The sequence below is a fragment of the Phalacrocorax aristotelis genome, chromosome 6, assembly GCF_949628215.1.
Source record: "Phalacrocorax aristotelis chromosome 6, bGulAri2.1, whole genome shotgun sequence".
NCBI classification, from domain to species: domain Eukaryota; kingdom Metazoa; phylum Chordata; class Aves; order Suliformes; family Phalacrocoracidae; genus Phalacrocorax; species Phalacrocorax aristotelis.
In genome coordinates, this window is record NC_134281.1 from 59643595 (window position 1) to 59668323 (window position 24729).

General features: G+C 43.4%; 1 protein-coding gene across 3 annotated transcripts in view; it reads right to left on the bottom strand.

The window, feature by feature from the left end:
- DPYD (dihydropyrimidine dehydrogenase) overlaps positions 1-24729 on the bottom strand; it is a 368160-nt gene that overhangs the window by 164886 nt on the left and 178545 nt on the right. For all 3 annotated transcript variants that reach the window (XM_075098192.1, XM_075098193.1, XM_075098195.1), the window contains 2 exons: positions 16599-16783; positions 8580-8795 (listed from right to left, as the gene is read on the bottom strand). In XM_075098192.1, coding sequence (XP_074954293.1) covers positions 8580-8795; positions 16599-16783 — 401 coding nt within the window. The remainder of the gene's footprint in view (positions 1-8579; positions 8796-16598; positions 16784-24729) is intronic.

Genomic DNA, 24729 nt, shown 5'->3' on the forward strand with positions numbered 1-24729 from the left:
AGTTGTTCCGAAGAAAGCAAAACACTAAAAAGTGTCTGCAACGAATCTGAATTGAGAACGAAACCTACGTGTGAAAATTCTAAACTTCAGAATTACACTCGGCAGTTTCCAGCTTAGAATTGAAACTGCCTCTTTAGCGGAGTTCCCTTCTGACACAAAATTATCTGAGGTATTGCCAAGATTACCGACAACCTTCCAAGGGCACACAAAATAGGTCCAGAAAATGAAACCTGAATGATATTTTACACAAGTATCTTACGTATTTGCTTTTTGGAATCCTGTTTATTCAGGATGTGACATTCAAGAACGTCGAGTACTTCAGATACAGCCATCAGGAGCTGCAGATTCCCGGCGGTTCTGGAAAATCATGCACGTGCGCGCTCTTTGTCTCTCTTTCGTTAAATATTTGCAGACATTTTCAGAAGAATGAGGTAAATAAAGCAAAGGCAGTAAAGAGCAAAGCAGATTCTTCAATGTAAAAAGAAACACTGTTCAGATTTTCAGCCAACGGTAATATTTGCATCCTTTTTGTTTGACTGGCTAATAGTTGCGCTATGAATAGAAATTACATCTTCGGTACGGGTCACTTCCAGAACAGCGCATATTATGCTGAGCAGGAACGAACGCTCCTACTTCTGGCAGCTATTTTTCATAGAAAGGCTTATATAGCAAAATACTCAGTACTACAATCTTTACGCTCTTCCGAATTTCACTGGGACACTGGGACTGCTTCTCAGCTATGCCACTCTAAGTGCTCAATGAGTTTCATTAAAATATGCAACAGTATTCCGATTAAAAGCTACCTAAAAGACTGGTTTACAAGTCTTTTACACATAAGCTGGCTAAAATATTGAAGTTCAAGGTTAACGATCAAATTCACACTTTGTATATGTTAGCGCACTGTTGCTCTGCTCTTTTAAACCATTGGCTCCGGAAGAAAAAGACACGAAAACAAAACAATCCCTAAATGCTGTGTAAAATAAACCAAATAGATGAATGGAAAACAGATCCTTACACGGCGACATAACCGAGGAGCCTGTCGTCTACCAAGAACCAGCTTTGCACATATATCTGGCTTTACCTCTGATGGCCAGCTCTGTGTGCAGCTTTGGGGAAGATATGTCATTGCTGGCTTAAAGACTCTGTGGAACTTACGGAAGGAGCTCAAGAAGCCTTAGCCGTAGAAGTTACAGCCAAGCCTACTCTGCTGCATGAGGGTGAAGGGAAAGAAGAGGGAAAATATGGAAAGCAACTTGCTGATCCTCTGTTTGTATGAACCTGTCCTTGAGCGCGGATGAGGTTTACCGACCCCTGCGGGACAGATCCCTATTTGCCTTCCACTGATAAGTTGTGACATTGTGATCCACGCCTGGAGATAACGGGCTTCTCCATGATGGACTCTGAGCTGCGGCTCTCGCTGCAGAAGAAATGCAGCATTTCTGCGCTATCTAATGCTACAGGAAGAGTGGGGCTAAACATTTGCCCAGAGGTGTAATTTTTATCGTGAACTTTTAAAACTGTTTTCATTTCTCAAGTACTAAATACAATCACAATGAGACAGAGACTTTTTACAGATGGTTGTTAAACTCTTGCTTTAGACATGCAGATCATTATCCTCAACATTCGAAGTATTAATTGGCCAAAATAAGCAGACTTACTAAGGGTAAAAACAGATTATGAAAACGACCCAAAGTACCTCAACTTGCGAATTCACTGGTGTCAAGGGGCACGCTTGCAACAAGTTAAGGTGTACATCTACTTGGTGCACACTTCAGCTGTGGGAGGAAGGGACTTGGCTAATGATTAATGACCTGGTTAGAGCTCTCGGTCCTGGCCTCTTTGGCCTCTCTGCTATCCCTGTGTTGTTCGAGCCGTGCTCCATCTCGCCGGACTGGATTTCCTCCCTGGTGAAGGTGTGCCAAGCCCCTACAGCTCCAGGTGTACGGACTGAGGAGAAAGCGTGGTCAAACGCGGTCCTCTCCAGTTCCTGAAGCTATTAAAGGGATTAGCATTTAAAGAGAGCCTCCAGGCTTCTCTATACTGGGCCAGGGGTAGAGTGAAGCTAAGCAGAGAGGAGATCAGGCCCTTAAATACTTTTTCTTGAGGAAAAAGGAGGAACATCAAATACGTTTTTCTGCCACTTACTTAGATTAACGGAGTGACTTGTTCCTTTTTCTAGCCAAATAGCACATTTTCTGTATAAAAACACTCGAGTAAAATACAGTGTCGTAGCTACAGCATTTTAAAAAATAATAATTGCATTCTCTTGCGTTTCCCTGGAATAGTCTTCTACCTCCCCTGTTAAACGTTGCTAATTTTATGCAGTGATCTAAAACCGTAAAAACTGGGGAACAAAAAAGCTGGTATTTCGTATTAAAATTCTCTCAGAAACACAGAACAAAATAAGGTACGTAAAGAACTCCTAAGAATATTAAGGCCAATAATAATCATCTTAACATTTGTAAAAGCAAAAAACAATTCAACCCAGGGAGCTTTGCCTGCTAAGGAATCCTCTAAAATGCCCACTTTTCTGCTCAAAAAATGGAGTTAATAAAAGCTGTCTGATGTTATTTAGCAGAGAGGCAAACAGTCCTTTTTATATTTGACATTAACAATCTGATCATTTGTCTCCCCAAAGAAAGCCCATACAGCTTTCATACAGACCACACAATAAAGAATAGCAATATTCCTGTTTACTGAGATATCAACTGGCATTTTGTTGCAAGTCAATGGTCTATCTTTGCTACGGCACACTAGACCTCAGTCTGGCATCTACAAATGTCAAGAGTATTAAAAAAAAAAATAAAATTATAGGATGGAAATCAAAAGCATGTTCTAAATTCCTAAAAAATGAAACAAAGTTCACCTAAACATATTTGCTGCAGAAATCAGTACAATATTCAGCTGTCAATCTTGAAAAACAATGAGGGAGCGATGCTGTCAGTAGGACAGGATAATAACATTTCAAGCAGATGTTCAGGCAGGGCTCTAATTCTCACTGAACTCCCTTGGTAAGCATTTAATTTCTTTATCATATGCAAGCTAGGCAAATTGTACTTCATCAAAACTGTATTGTGAAATATTAATATTTCATATTATAGCAAAACTCCATAGAATAACCTTTGTCATATTAAGAACATCAGAATTTCAAATGTCATGGTTCTGCATTTTAATGCATCTTAAATAGCTTTTTGGCTTGGCACCATAAATTATAACTAGTTTAATCTAAATTACTATGCCGTAATATCATACAAAAATATACATTTTGTAATACAGATTCACTTCTGTGAAATACTAATGTTATGGAAAACAATGCGTCATTGTACCGTGGTTTTTTACCACCTTCAATTACGAAGCGAGGTGCACACAGTGCAAACGTACCGCGAGAGAACTAGTTGGAGCCTGAACATGTGTATTGCAACAGCAGTGCACAGGAATGCGATATATCCTGGGTAAACTAATTAATTCTCTACCAGCAATGGTTTTAATTTAGAGATGGCTCTGAAAATACATTGTAAAATCTACATCAGCGGATGGTATAAACATATATCATGACTAGAAAGTTTCCTCTGCTGTGGTGGAGAAATTTAATCTCGTTTTAATTGTGGCTTTGTTTTTAAAATCATCCATGCAACTTGCTCCATATATAATGAAAAAAATATTAAAGATTAAAAATGAAGTTAGTCTGCATGTTGATTTCTGCCGGTTCTCATAATAAAGGCAACTGTTTCCACATTATTGAAAGCGACAGCATCACAAATCAATGCATGTCATAACAGAATAAAGACAGATGTATCTGATTAATCAGAATTAAATTTTAGAAGTGAAGGAAGCATCTAAAAATCAAAGCAAACATTTCTGCTCTCCCGGTTGTTTTTTTTTCCCTCTTTCGAAACAGCCGGTGCAACGCAGTGAGAGAAAAACAAAGCCTGAATTCAGCTGATAAAACCCAAATTTCTGCTATAAACTTCTCATTGTTGTAATGGATACGGTATAGAGACGTGCACGCTTCGTATAACCTCCGACTTATTTTGATACTGTGTTTATACAAACTCTCCGATTACGGGTTTTAATGCAAATTTTGTGCGCTACACGATACTCGCTAATAAATTCTAAGTAAATAAACCAGCTTGGTCTAACACTTCTACTAAAAAACCCGCACTCACTGTTATTTGTTTAATTAATGCCGTATCTGTCGTTCTGCGGGTAGTTTTCTCTTCGTCTAAGCTCTAGACCAGGTAATAATTGGTATTCCTCCATCGCGGACCCTGCGATAGGCAGCTCCCCCATCTCCCCGTGATAGGCAGCTCCCCCATTTCCCATCAATAGCTTGCCAACAGAATTTACAAACGATACGTTGCGGCACAGGGTTATCTGAATAAGACAGAAATACTATTTGAACCAACGGAGCAATGAGCTATTGATCCTGCGGTGAAAAAGGGAAGACGTGAATGTAGGAGAAAGGCGTGTGAAGGGGCATTTTTATTCTGCTGCCATTTGTCTTCCCTAGCGATAGTCCATTTTAGAAGCAGTTATTCTCGTTTTTGGAGGAAACCAAACCTACTGGATACTAGAGCAGCTGTGCAAAGACGTTTAATCTGGTAAATGAAACCTTACAAGCCACTGTCCCCCTCACAGATACCCACAGACGCTTGCAGGCGCAGTACCCTATAATTAATATTTGCATTACGCTACAATACCCAATACCTTCTAAAATATTTAGAGCGCGGTATACTTAAAGGTATAAACACTCCGAAGGCATTTCAGCTATTTCTCATGTTAGCTTTCCTTACGTTTCAACAATAGTACAGTAGTAGGCAAGAACAAACTTCTGCTGAATCACTCAGAGTTGAAATCCTCACCCTACAAACAGAAAACGCTACGCAGGTTGTCACGAAGGCAATTATGCAGCCAAGGCTGTGGGCGTTCGAAAAGGGAGCGAGCACGGCACGAAACCGCCAGCGCTGTGCTGACTCCCTCTGTGGCAACACGGGATGCTTTCAAGGTGAGGCCGAGACGGATGAGGGTTGGGAAGACTGGGGGAGTAAGTTATGGGCCAGGGACTGGAACTGCGGCATTGCTACCCAACGGTTCCGCTCTACAAGAAAGTACGGCCTCTCGTGGGCTGCAGGGATCCCTAGCCTAGCATTCAGAAGAGATTTCTGTGCTAGGTAGAGAAAGAGGGGAAAAGGAGAAGTTCATAGGAATTGGATCCTCTGTCTTATGAGAACGACAGCTCTCCAGCCTGAGTCCTTTTTACCTCTGCCCTAGGATCTCCTTCTCCCAAGATTTATCCTGCTTTTCTCTCTGATCTTATTCCATCACACAGCTGTTAATGCACGGAGATCTGTGGTTAGGCTGTATATGCTTTTCACGAGCTATATGTCACTCAAATTTAGCCCGCATCGGTCACTTTTGCTGACGTGCCAAAGGATGCCCGTGGCCAGGAGGGACGTCACTGGTTCCCCTATCAGGGACTGAACACAGCGGTGAATTCAGTGATCGGCTCTGGAAAAGGGAGTGTTTCGCCTGCCGCTAAGCCCCCCGCTGCCACACGGGCAGTTTACGCTTGGCCTTTAACTGTTGCAAACAAGAAGGAAACCCACAAGTTAAACCTAACCAGGACAGATAAAACGAGGAGACAAGAGGGATGAACACAGAATCCTGCTTGTGGAGCAAGCGGAGGAGCTTCAGCTGCCAAACACTGTGTCTAGCGAGCTCCCTTCCTCCCAGAAGCTGTTCCACTCCTGGGAGCTGTACTGTCTGGGGAGCAGCTCTGCCTCCTCCCACCGACTCTGCAGGCTTAGATCGGGAAATCTTTGCTCCTGGTCCTGCTACGCAGTTAGCTGAGCCTAGCTGGGCAGGGCGGCTCAGTCTGAAGTCCCTGCTTCCATACGTACCGCAGCCTGAGAGAGCGTTCTGCTCCCTGCTGAACACTGCACAAGATTCATGTCTACATAATCAGAAGTTAAGTCTTTAAAAAAATAAAAAACCTAGCACATTATGCCAACCTACATTATTCCAAACCCTCTACCCGCTCCTTGTTCTAGCATTAAGTCAACGAGAGCAGTCTTTGTGTAGTACTCATTGTTCACGTAAGAACTGCTGTTCCTCATTGAGCTTTTCTTCCCATTTGAAATATTTATTTTTGCAGCATTAATTACCATGCTGCTGTTACAAATAAAAGCAATTTTATTTCTGCAACACCTTGCAGCCAAGCATCTCAAATCATGTCACAAATACTAAGGTTTAACAGCTGTGGGAAGCGCACTACTGGGGAGAATACAACAGTAGAAAAACTAGGTGGTCCTTGGGTGGGACACGGTCCTGCTGCACACAGCAATATATGATTCAAGACTTCAGGCACCAGAGGAAGACTACTGCCTCCTACTGAACTTTGGAAGAAAGCTTCGCTAGAAATAATGATCACTGGACTAGAATTTGTCCAAAGCACTTTTCTGAACTTTTCCCTCTTTAAAATAAATACTACCTGCAATATTTTGCATCTTATTGCAACAAATATATTAAAAAATTGTAAAAATACAAACACTTCACAGAATCCCAGACTGGCGGGGGTTGGAAGGGACCCCTGGAGCTCACCCTGTCCCACCCCTGCTGGAGCAGGCACCCCCAGAGCAGGGGCACAGGGCCGCGTCCAGGCGGGGGGTGAATGTCTCCAGGGAAGGGACCCCACAGCCCCTCTGGGCAGCCTGTGACCCTGCTCTGGCACCCGCACAGGGAAGGGGTTTGTCCTCATCTTCAGGGGGAACTTCCCGTGTTCCAGCTTGTGCCCGTGGCCCCTTGGCCTGGCGTTGGGCACCGCTGGAAAGAGCCCGGCCCCGTCCTCCTGACACCCACCCTTCAGGTATTTATAGGCATTGATGAAACCCCCCCTCAGCCTTCTCTTCTCCACTTAAGCTACTTTCTAAAGCAACCCCCTCACTTGAAAGACCTCTAGCCGAGGCACACCTCCAGAGCATGGCATCCAGCGGAACACGTTGCAGCCGCCATTTGAGAAATGACTCAGAGCCTGCTGCTTAGTGGAGTACCGACATCTCTTCCTACAACATGCACGTCTCTTTCCTCCTGAACTCCCACCCAAGCTGGAGCCCAGCCAGTGTCTGTTTAGCTGTTGAGATGCACAGTAATCAACGTGCAGTCTGGCAGGACTGTGAGCATACCAGCGATAAAACTGATAAATAAATAAATCTCGGTTCTTGCTACGAGTTGCCTTTAGCCTAGGCACTGAATAATTACAGCTGACGGTATGTTATCCACATAAGTCAGTTGTAAACATACTTAAATGACATTTATGTCCTAAAAAAGTGGTTTAATAAGAAACCCTGTGAACTAGATTGGAATCTCCATTGCAGTGCAGAGGAACACTTACTTCCTTAGGGCTGCTTCAGGTGTAGGTGACAGCAGAAGCCGGTCTGCCGTATTTTACAGTGTGCCGTAGTAATACTGCGCTTTGTCCTGAGACCTTCCTCATATTAGAGGGCCACCCACTATCGTTAATACGCTGTGGTACTTACCCGCGTGGAGGTGGCAGAGTAACAAATCCACCTTTTCTCTCCTGCTAAGGCCCCCATCCATCAGTACACTCTTACATCCCGTCTCTGAACCAAGAGCAAAAGCTCCTTGTTTCCAAACTCGTCTAAAAAGCTCTCATCAGCCCACGCTACTGTCTGTCACTGGCTGACAACACAGTGCCATTATTCACACTGTTACTCAGGCCTATACCCAAGGATTTACCTTTGATCCTCTTCCTCTGTCCGGAGGCCAAACTGTATCTACACATCCCGGCCCAAATCCTGTATTGTTTCTCTGCAATACCTTTATCAGAACTGTTGTTTCCTTTCACTCTCTAAACTTCTTGCTCCATCTCATTTTGCTTTTTCGAATGTAGAGGCAGGAAACCCATCCCGAATGCAATTCCCAGGTCAAACAAGCAATTACAGACTTTAAATCTACCCAGAATGCTTTATTTTAGGCACCACACTGAGCCGTAGCCTTCAAGACTTAATTCTAACTCCTTCCTCTTCCACTACATGTTACCGAAGGTTTATGTCACTTGGCTACAAACCTTCAGCGCAACTACTCTTCCCTTCATAGGCTTGTTTTACGTTGCCTCCATCTTTCTCTTCCACTGCCCACCCAGCCTCAAGCTTACACCCACATTATCACAGTGCAACTGCAACTCACTTTCAGTGGCTTATCTTGGCAGTCCTTGGCACAGAAGCCGCCTTTCGTGAGTTGCTTGATAAAGCTGTTACTCATTCCCTTTGCATTCTGATCCCTCACAGAAAACATTTTCACTGCAGTATTTAACAAAAAGGACTAATATCCTTACTAGTTGGCTAATATTAGAAGGTTGGGGAATAGAAGGGAAGAATGTAAGTGCAAACAAAACCAGAAATTGTGTCACCGTTACACTGCACTGTTGGAACCTCCCAGACCAGTTGACCTACGCAATGTACCATACCCTTCCCTGCTATCTTTATGCCAGCTAGATTCAGATTTTTCAAGTACACAAAGAAATGATTACACGCAAAATAAACCTTAAAATATTTCCTTACCTTATCCAGGGAGAATGTTTTAGTGACAGCAAAGCCCCATCCGGCTTCAAAAGCTCTTCGAATCATTGAAGAACTAGTAGTAGGGGTTGCACTGGCAAGGCCAAAAGGATTTGGAAACTTCAGTCCAGCCATCTCTACGCTGATGTCTACCAAATCGATAGGAGTATAGAATAGTGGTAGCTCTGGAACAGTAGAAACTGCAACGCCATGTAAGGACTGCAAAAAAAAACACAAACAAAAAACACAGACATTTTTGCTGATTCATTTTTATATGATTTATTATTAACCCTGATAAGGGAGGAATTCATATATAATAACTCAAAATACTCTGTGTCCGGACTTGCAAACCAGCAAGGCACGCAAACGCTTGCATATGTAACATCTGCTGTCCAAACAGCATTCGCGCTGAAAAATGACGCCATGCTGGAAGCAACTGAGGAATAACAACAGTGAAACAGGTATTTCACACCCTGTACTGCTGGCCTGGGTCAGGCCAAAGGTTTGTCCAGCCATTCCGAACAGCCAGTTCTGCTCCCTACCGCAGCCAGCTGCAGCGAGGCTGGGAAAAAAACAGGGGATGCACAGACAGACCCTGTCTCGTTTGCTTTCCAGGTGTCAAACCATAAAAAGTATCGGGACTTGTGAAAAAAAGAGGGAAGGCATGTATGTGCACGCTCACTCAGCCCTAACTCAAGGTATTTTGACCTTCTGCACCCTTTTTCCTCCCGTTTAAAGATTTCACCCAGCCTACACAATGGGATACATATCAATATACGCAAAACTATTAATGGTTTAATATTTAATTGTAGCAATAGGAATACTTTAAGGGTGACAAAAATTAGGCTCTGATTTAGGATCAAAGAAGAACATACAGGCTATGGCTGTGACACCACAGCCACTTTTGTTTTCATTTTAAAGACAGCCTTTTCTCTGGAGAGTCAGTGAAAAGCTTTCAATGTAAACGTTGCATCTAATACTGCAAAAATTGTAGAGAGAAAAATCTTTCTCCAGGCACGGATACTGAACAGCATCTTAATCAGGCTGCGGTAGGTAGAATTAAAATCTTTGCTCACTCAGATGGTTGGCTCAATAAAATCGCAAAGAAATAAAGCAGGAGGTTCTAACACAGAGAAGCCCAACACAGTCCGTGCTCCTAACAAGTCCCAGCATAAGATCACAGCAGCTTATTCTATCCTTAATATGAAGATTGCTTCAGCAGGACAAAAAGAACCACTGCTGGAGGTGTGGGGAAGATTTTCTGTAACAGAGCCAAAACCTCAGCCTCTTACATATTGCTGCCTTTTGGGTTGGGTTTTTTTTTCTTTAAAGGAACTTATTTACCCCATTTTAACCTGTGAAAACTAATAAGCATGGATGGGATGGGGGGTTTTCTGTTTGTTTTAGTGCCTTCTGTTTCCTAGGCTGGCTCAAAACCTGAGAATTCACCCTTCTGTTTTGTTTGGGGACTGCCTGGATCCATGTCTCGGATTCTGACCCCAGACCTTCAATTCCTAGGACAGAGAGGATGCATTTGGGGGCCAAATTTTCCGATGGCTTAAAAGCAACGAAAGCAGTGAAATTGTCCCAGCCTGAATGACGCGAACCCGAAGGCGTCCTTAACGGTGGGCATTTTGAGAACAGCTAATTTGCAAAGATCCCCGACACGCGGGACCAAGCTCCCTCCACTAGCACAACCTCTCCCAGCCAGCAGCCGATGCAGCCGCACTTCATCAAAAGCCGGGCATCCCCCATTTCCTCCCTCCCGAGCGCTCACTGCTTCCTGTGTGCCATCCTCCGCAGGGCTGTTTTCCTACACCAGAAAAATCTGAGCTCTTAGAAGGCCAAAGAGCTCGGCACTCTACATCTCAAAAGCTTTTATTAACTGAAAAATCAAAGGAAAAGAAAAAAGGAAAAAAAAAAAGTATTGTCTTCTGATTATTTTGGGTCGATTTCATCCTTTTAACTTTTTTGTAGTCTTTCTTAACTAAAATTTCTACTGCAAAACGCTTGTTGCAACGCCCAAGCAGAACCTCCTGGATTACACAATGAAAATTAACGCATTTTTAAAATATTTAAATGTTTTTGTCTCCTACATATTTGGAAGTGGGGAAGTCTCCTGAAACCAACACTGATATCCTGAACTCTTACACTGAACTCTTTGATTTTGGTTCTGTAAGAATGACAGCAAAGACAGACTTATGGAAAGGTTTTTGGCCAAACCCTCTCTATGTGCACTTGTGGGTAATAAACCTAATTCTCCCTTTTGGAAGCACTTATTTGTTAATTCATTCGCTATCCAGAATTGTTCAAATATTCTCTGTGAATATATTTCAGTCTGTAGACTGCTCAGGAGCTTTTCATTGCTTGTATATCTTTCAATATTGCTTGCTAGAGAAAGGGGCAGAGTAAGTGCTTAAATATGCAGCTTAAGTTACATAGTACCGGTTTTTTTTTTCCCCAAGCAGGACAATTCAATCTCCAAAAGTTGTTCTCACCTAAAACGAGTGTTGCTTGAAAGTGGTTCTTAACTAGAGACTCAAAATGAGCTTTCTGTGATAAAATAAAATCCTATACAAGACAAAACAATAAAATCCACCGGAGCAGTGCTGGAGCGTGTCCAGAGAAGGGCAGCGGGGCTGGGGCAGGGTCTGGAGCACAAGTGTGCTGGGGGGCGGCTGAGGGGGCTGGGGGGGTTTAGCCTGGAGAAGGGGAGGCTGAGGGGAGCCCTTCTCACTCTCTGCAGCTGCCTGAAAGGAGGTTGTAGCAAGGTGGGGGTTGGCCTCTGCTCCCAGGTCACTAGCGATCGGACAAGACAAAGCGATCTCGAGCTGCATCTGGGGAGGTTTAGATTGGATATTAGGAAAAATGTCTTCCCTGCCAGAGCGGTCAGGCCCTGGCACAGGCTGCCCAGAGAGGTGGGGGAGTCACCATCCCTGGAGGTATTTAAAAGAAGGGCAGACGTGGTGCTTGGGGATATGGGTTAGTGGTGGACTTGGCAGTGATAGGTTGGCGGTTGGACTTGATGATCTTAAGGGTCTTTTCCAACCTTAACGATTCTGTGATTCTATGATTTTTGAGCCAGGTGGTTGAATACCCTCCTGCAAAAACAGGCCTTGCCTCCTGCGTGCCATCAGGCGAACTGGTCATAAGCAACTTAGAATCCTAGAACTTCCCAAACCACAGGCAAACTGGCCTGTCCTTCCGGCCAAGCTTCCCTCGCCCAAGAGCAGAACCACAAACGATTCCACCCGGCGGCACTCAAGCACCACAGGGTGCCCCTCACGGTGCGCTAGTGACAAGGTGACTGGGGAAGGAGGAAAAAAAAGGGTTTCAGTGGAATAAACCAAGTCTTTAAAAATGCACAGGGGCATGAGGCAGCTGAAGGTTCAGTAGCCAGCGACCAGTCTTTATCTCCTTCCTTCCTATCACTTCCCTTTTTGCTCTGTTTATTTTTTGCTGGTTTTTCCTTCCAGCACAATGCTTATAAAGGAAATAAATTTACTAAGCCCTGATGTATTGTGTCCTACAAAGCAAAACTTTTGGCAGACTAAAATGTTTTATAGCTTCCTGAAAGCAAAATCATCTTTATAATGAAGGATTTCCCTGACATTGCACAAACAAATAGGAAAAGAAAGCCTGCAGGCAAAGGTTTACTTATAACTCTTCCCTTGATTTTTAAAAATAGAGGACAAGAAATTCTCTAATTTGATGCCAGCTAACAATGTGGCAGGTACTTGCTGTTCCAGTCACGGCAATTTTTTGGATACTGGAACCGGGTGGTGAAAAGCCCCCAGCAGGCTGCGCGCAGCGGCCCTGCCTCGCTCGAACCAGGGTACGGCTGGAGGCGAAAGCAGCAGAGCCTGCAGTGCAGGGCTGAGACGGGAACTCGGCTTTAGACCTCATACAATTGGTGACATTCGTTTTCTTTAGACGGAGAAAATTCTTAACCACGGCGATACGGTCTAACTCCATTTTCGGGCTTTTAACAAAGATAGACTGTGAAAGTGAGTAGTTGTATTACTGTTATTTTTCACAGAGAGCCATCTCCACAAATCCTACTGCCTGGAAGAGTTTTCCTGCATACTTTCATCTCACTCCTGCTTTCTCTGTTTTTAAGTCTGATCTTAAAACGTACCTTTTCTCCCTTGCATGTGCTTCTTCCGTCCTCTCTCCGATCATCCATTATTTAACTTGGTTAAATACATTTAAACGTCGTGAAATCTGCTAGTTCACACAATCTCGGAACGGTCGTGGAAGGGATGCCTGGGGACCGCCTAGTCCAACACCCTTGCTCAACGCAGGGTCAACTAGAGCAGGTTGCTCAGGGCTCTGTCCAGTTGGACAGAGATTTTCTAAGCTCCTTCCCGGCTTTCTGTTTCTGGAACAGACATATTGCTTACTTGGTGGTAAGCGACTGAAATTCCAGGTTTCCTGCACTTGCAGTTAGCCCACCTTTTCTCAAACAGTGCTTTGTTACTCATCCCCATGCTAGTGTTTCACATGTCGTTCTGGCTAAACAAAGGGACATTCAATTTTTCCTTTGGTTATCCTGAAAAGAAGCAGACAACATAACTAACGGCTTCAAAGACAAGCTTCCCGGGAACCACCCATCTCTGGTATTGATTATGAAATAATGTACATTCATGCGTGCTCGAGGAATATGTGAGAACGGTCAACCTTCATAAAAGAATCAACAACTCTACTCTTCAGATTCAAAGCCCATATATTTTTTGACAGCATAGATAAAGAAAAAAAAATAGCAAATATACAATACCGGTTTGAAATAACACAGTGATGTGCTCAAAATTCATACTGAATAGCGTCTTAGTGAAGCGCAATTTATATCGGTTGGGATCCAGCCCTCTATTCTTTGAGTGTATCATGTACATTTCAGTCTAGGAAAAATATAAAAGAAACTGTCCGCTCTGGGGAGATTACAGTAAAGAAAAAAATAGATTTAAATAAAAGAAAACTTATTGTGAGGAAAAGTCACTTTTTAAGGGGGATTTTAGCGAGAAGAAGACGGCAGCTTGACTGCCACATACGGGAGTATGCTCCACAGGTAAGGGTATGAATAGGGCAGGAATGAAGCAGCAAGGCTGGCACCAGTGGCCCAGGAAGAAAATACTGGAAGAACTGCAGATAGAGAGCTGCCTTTGCTCTCAAGGCAGCCATAGAAAATTAGAAGTTAGTCCTGCGATAATTGTGAATTACCCTGACTATATTATATTATTAAATCCCATTCATTGCTCAAGAAGAAGTGGATGGTAACCGAGGCATAGACGAGAACAGCAGCTTATATTGCTTCTGCACAGGACCATAAGGTCACTGTGGGACAAAAGCAAGGGCCGTTACAATACCCAAGCTAGACGAGTCACCGAGATTATTTTACAGACATTTTTACGTCATTCACGGAACAACAAAAAAGGTTGAATCCTGAAAAAATGTTGCGAAGAGCAGACAGTGGAATGAGTCGGGCCGATCCCGTCTGGATCTCTAATGGCTTGCAGAGAACGGTTCTAGGAAGGCTGGCTGTATTTTCTAACAGGTTCTACTTACAACTATCCTTAGTGAGGCTTTGATCGGTCATGTTTGTAGGAACTAACCTGACACAGCTGCAGGCAACGACTTCTGAGATGAACCTATGCTTCCTATAGCGGGAGGAATATGTTAAGAGGCAGGAGATATTTAGGCAACTAATGATGGAAAGTTTCCAGCATAAGAGCAGCCAAGACACTTCTGTAAATAACTCCCAGTTTTGAACATAAGGCATTTCTGCTGGAGAGTCCTTGAGTGTGGATCTCACGCTTCGCTTCACCATGTGCCAGAGCTTGCAATGATTGGAGTTCCAGGGCACATATCAGGCCCATCTGTTTGCTTAGCCTTTTGCCTGGAGTAGGTTGGGACACAAGCAGCCTGCCGTTCAAACAGCGCACTCTGCAAGCAGTCGGGGTGGTGGGTTTCGGGTCCAGCCTTTGACACGGTCTTGGGCGGGTTGAGAAATCCTAGGGAATACTTTTATGTCGCTAAAGGCTGCCTGCATTATTTATAGATCCTGGTGCTGAGACAGCGGCGATTTTTGGAAATGGCTACCTATTCCTGTAACTAAAATGCACGTGGACAGACGGTATCGATGTATTTATTTAAAATTTAGCACGCAGATTCACAGGAAGGTCGTTTGCCTTCGAACCTCACAGTAGAGAGAAAATAAGGTAGCATTTAAGGGTCTTTCTTCATTGGATATCGGAAGTTTCCAGAATACAGGGCTGCGAACCGAGCGTGCGCGCAAAGGCAGGCACACATGCACGTACCTACCCCGCTAAGCATCAGGGTAACACATTCCCTCTCTAAACAACTTCTTTAAAAAACAAACTCTCCTCTGGTCACTAAAATTTCTACCAGGTCCGAAGAGCGGTGAAGTAAATTGCCAAATTACAGCACTCTGCACCACAGCAACCAGATTTAACAAGGGCTGCACATCCAAATAAATGCCCCTGGGCAACCCATTCATCTAACAGCTGGAAAGGTGACACCTGACATTTGGAAACTTTCCTGTGAAGATTGCTGTAAGGCTTTCCCATTAGCTTCCTGGTGAGACTGTAAGGTCGAATAAGCTGCCTTGAAAGCTGCAAAGGGTAACGAAAACGCTCCAACATCACAAGCCTGCTCGATTTAAAATTCTAATTCTCAAGCCATGACTATTCAGATTTTTTTTAAAGTATTCAATACATTCGGGGCGGGGGGGGGGAGCAAGCTTTGAGGAGGAAGCAACATGATAAAGGAGGGTTTTTAAGTGATGCATGTATTTCTGGAGGTTAAAGAGGAAGGAGACAAAAAGGAGGAGATACTTCCCTCTCCCCCCATCCCAGTTACCCAAATTCACTGTGCACTGAGAACTTAAGCAAGCAGGTCAGGGATTAAAGATGTTTCACACTCAGCATTTTCATAGGGTCTAAGAAGGCAGGACACAAACAGTGCTTTAGAACAAGTGAGAAAAAATATGCACAGATACTAACAACAAGCTTTCAGTTGAAGTATTTTTAGGCAGTGAAATCAGACCCCAACAGCATGAAATTGCACAAACATGCAATCAGAGAGGCTTTGAGCAGATGGATGGGGGAGAAAGACATCGAGCTGTTACAGTCCCAACTTCAGTTGTTCAAACCTCTTTTTTGTGGGAGAATGAATCATGTATCGTGTTTCTAAAAAGTTCCTTGCACTATGAACACGCTCTTTGTCAGCTGGTTCTCCACACACAGGCTGCGTCTCCTGCCTCTGCAGGTTCCTCTGCAGCTCCTCTAGACTTTGTGCTCCTTCTTTTACTAGAAAAACTGGGGCAGAGGTGCTCAGTCAGCGGCACACACGGAGCACCGAACCGGGACATGCGGTTACCAGGTTTTTCAAGCCTGTACCCCTTAAGCTCCCATTTCTCAAGGAAATTCATTTGCATTTGCACCCTTCGCGTTATTTTCCCCTGTGCATTCTTGTGTCCAGTTCATCAGCCTCATCAGAGCAACCTTTGGTCCCGGTGTAGATGATCTGAGCGCTCTGTATACCCTCAGTACACTTGCACTCTAAAAATACTACGGTTGTCTTCCCCAGGTAACCGTATCGGCAGTATTTAATTTTTACTTTAGGTACTATTGAGAGATTTGACTTTTTAATAGTGATGGGCTTGCTTCTTTTCCCCCATAAGCCAATTAGGACTTCTACTTGCGCTGTGCATCGCGCAGGAAGCCTCGCACCCTCGAGTGGGATTCAGAGCTGGGGCCAAGAAAAACGTTGCTTGGATTTCAGTGTTAAGAGAATGCAAGAAATCTGGGTTCGACTCCCCACACTCAAGTGCGCGATCCAAGTTGAATGAATCTATAATGTTCAAACCGCCAGATACACTCAGGTGTTGGTTCCTCAACTTGTGTTTTTAAGCTAAAACACAATGAATTTATTTTAACAATCTCAATAAAAGTATCGAAAAGCAGACAGAGATGGGAAAGAGGAAAACACTTTTAAAAAAATCACCTGTATGTATCTGTGCATGTACCAGGATGCTTGTTTTCCATCATTGACTGACTCCACCGTAGTGTTAGCGAGACCACCGATGTCACCGCCTGCAAAAACCCAGGGCTCGCTTGTTTGCATCGTTTCTGGATCTACTTCAGGAAGACCCCATCTGTTAAACTTGATAGGTGCCATGGCCTCTCTGACTGTAATTAAAGGGAACGACAACTATGTTAATAGAAGAAACAAAAAATCGGTGCTAAAATCTGTCAAATAAACACTGCTAACAATCAGAAAAGCAGTTCCACGTCCTAGTTCTTTCACGTAAATGTAAATTTACAGTAGAAATGAAAAGTCCTTTTATATACGCGAATGTTTTCATTGAGCTACCGGAGGTATGTAATTCCCAACAGGACTCAGACAGAAGAACACCACGCATCGTACAGAAGAGAGATCGGCGGCATCAGGAAGGTCCCTGGCTCCTGCGTGCCTGCAAAGCCAGGCTTGCGTACAAGACAAACGTATACGGGCGGCATGAGGAGTGACCGACGCGACGCAGGCTCAAGACATCATCGGTGCTGATGTTCTTCTGGTCGCTCCCTGAGACCACGCTGCGTATCCCAGAAGCTGGGATTCACAAAGCCATTCTCAGTGGCGTTATTCATCTCCCAGGGAGAAAGTCCAGCACTTCTGAAAACCCTGTTAATGAACAATATTAACAAAGGAGGAATAAATCTTCTCCCTTTGCCTTCGCCCATAGCGTTGTACTGCACGCACCGCACCAGCGTGCTTTTTTCCTGAGTAACCCACCATATACTCTCTTGTGCAACTCTAAGATGCAGCCTACAATTTTTGAGGTTTAAAATGAGAAAAGAATGTTTATGATACAATTTCTAGAAATTCATTTAGATCTCCAGAATTTACTTCCCCCCTTTATTAACCCTCACGACAGAAATGATACTCGGCTACTTTTTGACAGGTCGTTATTAAACCTGCCTGAGAATTTTCAGATGGAACATTTTTCCCACCGGAAACGTGGCACTATCACAGCTTTGGCTTTCACAGAGAGTGTTGGTTTTGAAGGAATGTAGTTCTGAAAAAAAGGTAGATTTCAATAAAGTCAAAACCATCCCGACTTAACATTTAAACTCAGAACATCCTAAAAGTAAGGCTCACTTGGAAACTTGTTACAGCTAATAAGAATAAAACCATAAAACTACCATCAAAATGAAATGCTTACACAAAGGCAATAGCTTTTGTATCTTTTTCACTGCAATTTCTGATGGTTTTTTAGAGCATGCATTACGATATCTTAATTTTTTTCATGTTAGTAAACAGCACGTATAGGCATTCTGCACATGAACTATTATTGTCCTTGAAAATAATGTAGGTGCGAATATAAAAAAATAATTTTTTGTACTGCATGGCATTACACGAACGGCACTAAATGCACATAAATGCTCAGAAAAAATTAATCTTGCTCTATATTAACATGATTTTTGTTATGCATTATGCATTTTTAAATTATTTTATTATAATCGCAAAGACACTTCAAAGCAGCTTCGTGAAGAGAATCACTTCTTCAATAAATATTTTTAGCGAACGTGGATGGGATATATCAAAAGGGGGGGTTTGTACATAGCTTTGTCTACAGGAACGGAAGATTCTGCAACAAAACGCAGCCTAAAACTGCGGCGTCCCTCAGGGACGTACCACTAGCAGATGCAGATTGCCAAGGTCAATTAAACTGATGTAGTTGTGCTGTCAGATACGGAAAAGAGAAACCTGCCAGGTTAAGCCAAGACTATTTCCCCAGCGCGAGGGCAGAGCCGCAGTACTGCCCCAGCGCGCCCCCGCGTATGCGGCAAGCTTCGAACGCTTCTTTCTGCACGTCACCCTGACGGGGTTTTCTTCCCGGGCTCCGCATCTCCCCTCGCCTCCGAATCGAAGCACATTTCAAAGCCGGGGCGGGGGGGGGGGGGGGGAGGCTGTGTATGAGCCAGGGCAAAATAACAAAAGAGGAAGCAAGGCACAAACGTCGTCACCTCCTCGTCCCACCCGCGCGCTCTCCCTCGCCCTTGGCATACGCAAATATCCAGAGGGCTCCAATCCAACGCGGTTTTTTGCAACCGGTTCAGGAGCCAGAATCACAGGAGACAGCTTCAAGCTGAAAGACTGTAGCAGCTTTTCATACCAGAAGTATTTAATCTCTCTTCAAGACCTATTGCTCGCACGGTCCCTCCCACCCCGCGTGTGCTGGTGGCCGAACTTGGCAAAAACAATATTTGCGTAGTAACAGAATCAAACACTTATGAAACGGTTTCCTCTAAAAATATTTCAATTGCTGAAAGATCGCACCAAACACAACCTTCGGGCTGAGACGTTTTCCAGTCTGGAAAATGAGTTTTTTTCATTTGTTTGTTTGGGTTTGAGGGTAGTTTTTTGGTTTTTTTTCTCTTTTTTTTTGTTTTTTTCTTAAAGTGCTGATAATGGCTGATAGCAGTTTTATTAAGAATGCTTCAATAATATTCATAAATCGACACATTAACTTTCTCTTTATGTCTCAGACTGTCTGTACTTCAAGAAAGCTTTTGATCATCTCATATTAGTCATATATAGGATAACTTATTGCACGCAGCGGTACCATCTCAGCGTGTGGTCTAGACAGTTCTCGCAAGCTAAATACGTACAGGCTTGTAACGACGTGTTTGGAAAAAACCCAGAGGAAAACGTGGTGCTGCGGGATTTGGTATCGGGGATTTAATAGATGACTTTTGCTTCTCTGAGGCAGGACTGAACCACACTAAAGGTGTTAAAGGGCAACGTGCTGTCGGAGGTGTAGTTTTTCAGAAGAAATGATGTAAAACTGGAAGTTCTCACTACTTATTTCTTCTTGGAGAAAAATAGGGTATTACCTCTGTTATCCTGGATCTATTACATTTCTCAAATCTCTCTTTGGATTGTTTTGTGCTAAAATAGCTGCCTGGACATAATTATCCCAAAAGCTTCTGGAGTGCAAAGAAAGCCCAACATACCTTCACCTGAACCATCTCCCCAGGGCCTGGGGATTTGTCTGCCTCATCAGTATTTTTAAAACTGGGGAAGAACATTTCCCTGGTGGCAAGGTTGGCACGGTAGCCGGCAGCTATTTACTTCTGCCTTTTTTTATAATCTCCGAGATTTAGGTTAAGTAAAAATAAGAGCATGATTTAAAAGCATCTTATACAAGAATTCCTAACGTCCTCACAATTTGGCTGTGGTACCCGGGGCAATGTGAGGCCGAAGGGACCGCCTCCCAGACCAGCTGCAGCAAGAAGGGGAGAGCTTTGGTCCTCACAAAGGGAAGTCCCTCCTCTGCCCCTGGAAGGGGTGGGAAAGAGTCTAAGAGCCAAACCCGAGCTTGAAAGGAGGCGACCCCAACTATCGGTTCTCCACGTTGCTGTTTGACACTGAACACTAAGCAAACTAGATACCTAATGTTTTTGTTGGGGCGTGATTTGGGACGGGGGGAAAGAAAAGAGTGTCTTTCAAAGCCCTGCACCCTCACAACCTTTGAAGTTTAAAACTAATACAGCTTTTCCCTTGAAAATTCAAAGTACAGTCCCGTGGCTGTGCTGCCTTCTCCTCCATGGCCTGGTGAGATATTATATGTAATTTGAAAAGATCCTTCTGGATGAAAGACAACATACAATTGAATTATTCTGATGTGATCAAGTGATGCGAACACAAATAACACCAAACAAAAGGACAGTTCTGAATATATACTCCAAATTTGCTATATTCACAGAGCAAACAAACACAAATGGAAAAGCAGCAGCAAATTACAGCACTTGCAAAACCAATATTAAAATATAAGTGAATACAGAAAAAATATTTTAATTAACAAAACAAATCAAATGGAAAAGATTCCTCAAATAAAGCTTTAAAAGTGAGTCTCTGTGTGTTTGACTGCCATGACTAATTATGTATCCATGTAATGTGTGTTCAATTTGGGCTTATTTAAATAGCAGAAATGCTCATTAGCTGCAGTATATCTGTGAAGCTTCAATAAACAGTTTAATGGTTTTTATGTTTAACCAATTTCATAAGTTCCTGTAATTTTAGCTTTAGTAGCTCATTAATGTTATTTTTGATATCCATCTTACAGACTTCCTTTACAGTGAGTAGCAGCATTACTTCAGAAAAATACAAATACACTATAACTTTCTTAATCTCAGATATAAAACTACAGCTGTCACATGCACCAACAGACTGATTAAGTGCTGACACAGCTCAGCCTAAATGCCCAGCAAATAAAGAAGTCATGCTTCCCACAGTCTCTGCCCCACGACCGTACTGAACCAGGATTAAAATGCGGTTTAACCGGATAGAACTGGGTCCAGGGGCTCCTGCTGCCAGCTGCTGCTGACTTCGTTTTCTGCCTGCCACCAGCAAGTAAATGTGTACCGATGCCTACCGGGTGAAAGAGCAGGATTCCTGCTCTGAGTTAAAAGGGCTTTAGAAATCATCCCGGAGTCAATTCTGGATATTGGAAACCGGCAATCGTTTCAGGGCGTGGAACCGCTGCACTCAAACTCATTCAGTAAACCTATTTGTGGAGAAAAATCCTATTCCAAGTGACTCAGCAGGAAAACTCCTACCTCTTTCACTAGGAATCTTTAGAATCTATATAAATTTCAGTTTTATATAACAATCTTTAAAAAAAGTCTGGTGACTAAGAGTCCATCGTGTGGGTGCGAGGCAGATGCGCTGCTAGGGAGACGACAGCTCACCCCCGCGGTCACTCCCGGCTGGGGCGTCACAACACCTCTCTTCCTCCCTCCTGGTCTTTCACTAGATAGTCGAGGCTTCAGCGTTTCGGGGCTGAGGTTACCCAGCTGTCCGCGCAGGCTCGCTGGCTTCCGCACCGTTTCAAGTTCCGCATTCGTACAAAGGAAAACTTAACGTCTCTTTCACTTACGAGCTCAGAGCTCTGCAGGCTTTCCTCCCTTCTTCCCTTCTTCTCAATCTATAGAAATAAATATTAAGTAGGTGCGGATTCAATGATAGAATTGTAAACTATCTGGGCAAAATTATCTCTGCTGTATCTTGAAATATACTGGCGGGGGGGCAGCAGCTATGCTCTAGTGAGCCTTCTGGGCCTCGCCGCTGCAGTTTCCGAGCGAGATGACAGTCGTACTGAAAGCAAAAGCAAAATATCTGAACGTTGTCGCTGATTGCCAGAAACGTGAAATAAAAGTCTGCCCCTCAGTTACCATGCAATAGCTAGCTACTATCAAAAATTTAATAAAATCTATTTTTGCTCATAAATAGCCTATTATTTCGTGGGGGGGGGGGGGGGGGTTGCAAAGGTGGTAGTCGGAGTTTGCTTGGATATTTCTGTATTTTTTGCCTCGCCAAGAAAATAAAATAGACATTATCATGCTAAGATTCAGCGTTCTAGAAAACGGGAATGCTTCCTCTTCACTGCTGCCCGCTAAACAGAGTGTCGAACTAAACGTACGTTGCCAGTCCCCTACCCTGCCTTAGTCCCCTCCGTTTTGTAGCGCGTTTTGAACAAGTGTATTATTTTCCCTAATTCCTCCACGGTTCTCCTCGGAAAGTCCAGGTTCTCCTCACAAATTCCAGAAAATAAATCAGAACAAGGACATTTGTTCCAGTGCAAAATTTTGCAGTCCGGAAATATTGTTCCCATTTGTTTATCAGAACTAAATAGATGGGAAAACGGTTATTCAAAGCTTAGACTTTAAAACCAGCTGGACCGGTGCTAAGTAGGATGCTGAGGCTGTACGCGGTGCTAGGGAGTACACGGAATTACGTTTGTATATATTGAGCAGCTGCAATTTGGGATGGTGACAGAAGATACTTCAGTAATTCGCTCACCCATCACAGGCCTCCAATATAACAAACCAAGCAAAAGAGCAGGAACGTGAGGAAAGGTACCAAATTCTCTCACAGCTCTTTGTTTATGTGGGTCAGTTATGATGGCTTGAAGGCTTTGGTAAGCTACACGATGAAAAAAAGCAACTTGTCTTTGAAAAACCTTTTTTTTTTCCTCCAACAACAAGCAAAACATTTTTCTTACTCCATCTGCAGTAGTTCGATTTGAACAATTCGTTGGGGTTTTTTTTTTGCCATTGGCTTCAGTAAAGTGGTAGTGTTCTTAAAATAGTCGAGAAGGCAACTCTCCTGTTTTGTCTATTAGCAACTTCCCGAGCATAAAAAGGACTTCGGAGTCCATTTTTTTAAATTAATGATGCATTGATCTGATTCCTAATGGGAGGGTGAATACCTACCAGAACTGCTGCTTAAAAACACAATCGGCATTTCATTTTAACAAAACAAAAAAGACTAAATACCTACTGGGAGCACAAGGAACCTCAGCTGCAAGTGTGGCAGTTACTGGGCAAGAATAGGAAACACCTCTTTGAGGATAACGGACTAGAAAACGCTTTCTAACCTACCGGCTATTTCTGCTCAGAACAGCAGTCACCCGCGTGCTTATGCCCTGAACGCTTTGCTAAGCCTGATTTTAATTCCTCCGGTTTTCGTAGTATTTTCTCTATTCTGACATCAGTAGCGTCAGCGTTTAACAATATTAATAACAAACAGGAGATATCCTGCTAGCGTAGCCCATACCGACGTTGCGCTGCAGCTCCCTGAGATGCCTCATGAATTAGGCCAATTGATGGGGCTCTTTGTAGGAGCAACAATTAACATGTTGGTTCAACCTGCATCTGAGTCATCCAGTCACAGAATAAGTCAGACTAGCAGGGCCCTCTGGAGGTCACCCGGTCCAGCCCCTTCCTCAAAGTTAGATCAAGTTCCAAGGCAGAGCAGTTTGCTCGTGGCGTTGCCCCGTTTTCAGTACCTTCGTCTCCATCTTTTGATGGAGAATAGCAGGATATCTCCATCTCTTGAATATAAAAATGCGCTTCCTTTAAATAAAAAAAAAACCCAAACACTAAGAACATAAGATGGTTTTGGTGGTGTGTTTTGTTGGCTTTTTTTTTTTTCATTTCTTTTTGTTATGTATGCTGAGGCAGCCTGGAGACTTGGTTGGAATCCAGCTCAACGGTGAAAAGCAAATTTGACTTTCATTAAGACAGCTTAGTCAAAAAATAAAGATTTAAAAGCAACTGAAATGGTATGCTCAAAAAACCCCCACTTTATTCCCTCAAGTCTTAGTTTCTTTTCACTTTCACAACATCCAAAACAAATGCCTTGCATTTTTCCTTGTAATTTGATTGCAATTCAAATAGCAGTTTCACCAAAAATTACAATGTGGATCTGAGGCGCACTGCTCACCCCCAAGGTAAATGACTCTCTCCTTTCCTGATCAGCTCACTGCATGGCTTTGTTCCCCTCCCATTTTGTGTGCCTATTTTAAAACCTCACAACAACTAATTTAAGACACTGAACACATACTAGGAGATACAAGACTGGCACAGTGTTTCGGCTAAGCAACACAGTAAGTGCAACCTTCTCGCTGAAGCAGTTTTTAATGTGGGAGAAAACAGTCACTCCTTTATCACAGGGTGTATGAATCACAAAAAACCATACTGATTGCATAGGCTAATATTTAATTTACCACATGAGCTCCTAGAAAAGCTTCCAAAAAACCCTAAAGAGGGGGTTTTGAAAAGAACAACAACAAAACTTTCCAAAATTCTCGTTCAAGTCAATTCCACCAACGGAGTAGCTCATGAATCTCTTGAAGATTTAAAAGATATTACTTCTCCCTGCTTCCCGGGGGGTTAGGCGGAGCCACGCCTCCTCTGTTTAGGAGACGTGGTATCGTTGGGTTGACGGTTGGACTTGATGATCCTAGAGGTCTTTTCCAACCTTAATGATTCTGTGATTCTAAAACATGACCAACGCAGATGCCAGGCTCTCGATACAGCGACACATCTCCAAGCGGCAGCCCTGAGTAACCAGCACTGCACGTAGCTGGGTGCAGGTGCTAACGGCCTTGGCTGCACGAACCCGTCCCAAAGCACTAGCAACACGCGTAAGACAAGAGCGCTCCTGGAATAAACTTCAGACGTTCCTCAAGGAACCAGGTTGACCCTTTCTTTTAACTGTAGGAGAAGTTTAGACTCTTCTCGTGGCTGTTTGATGGTTTAACCTTCTATACGATTGGACTGGTGAT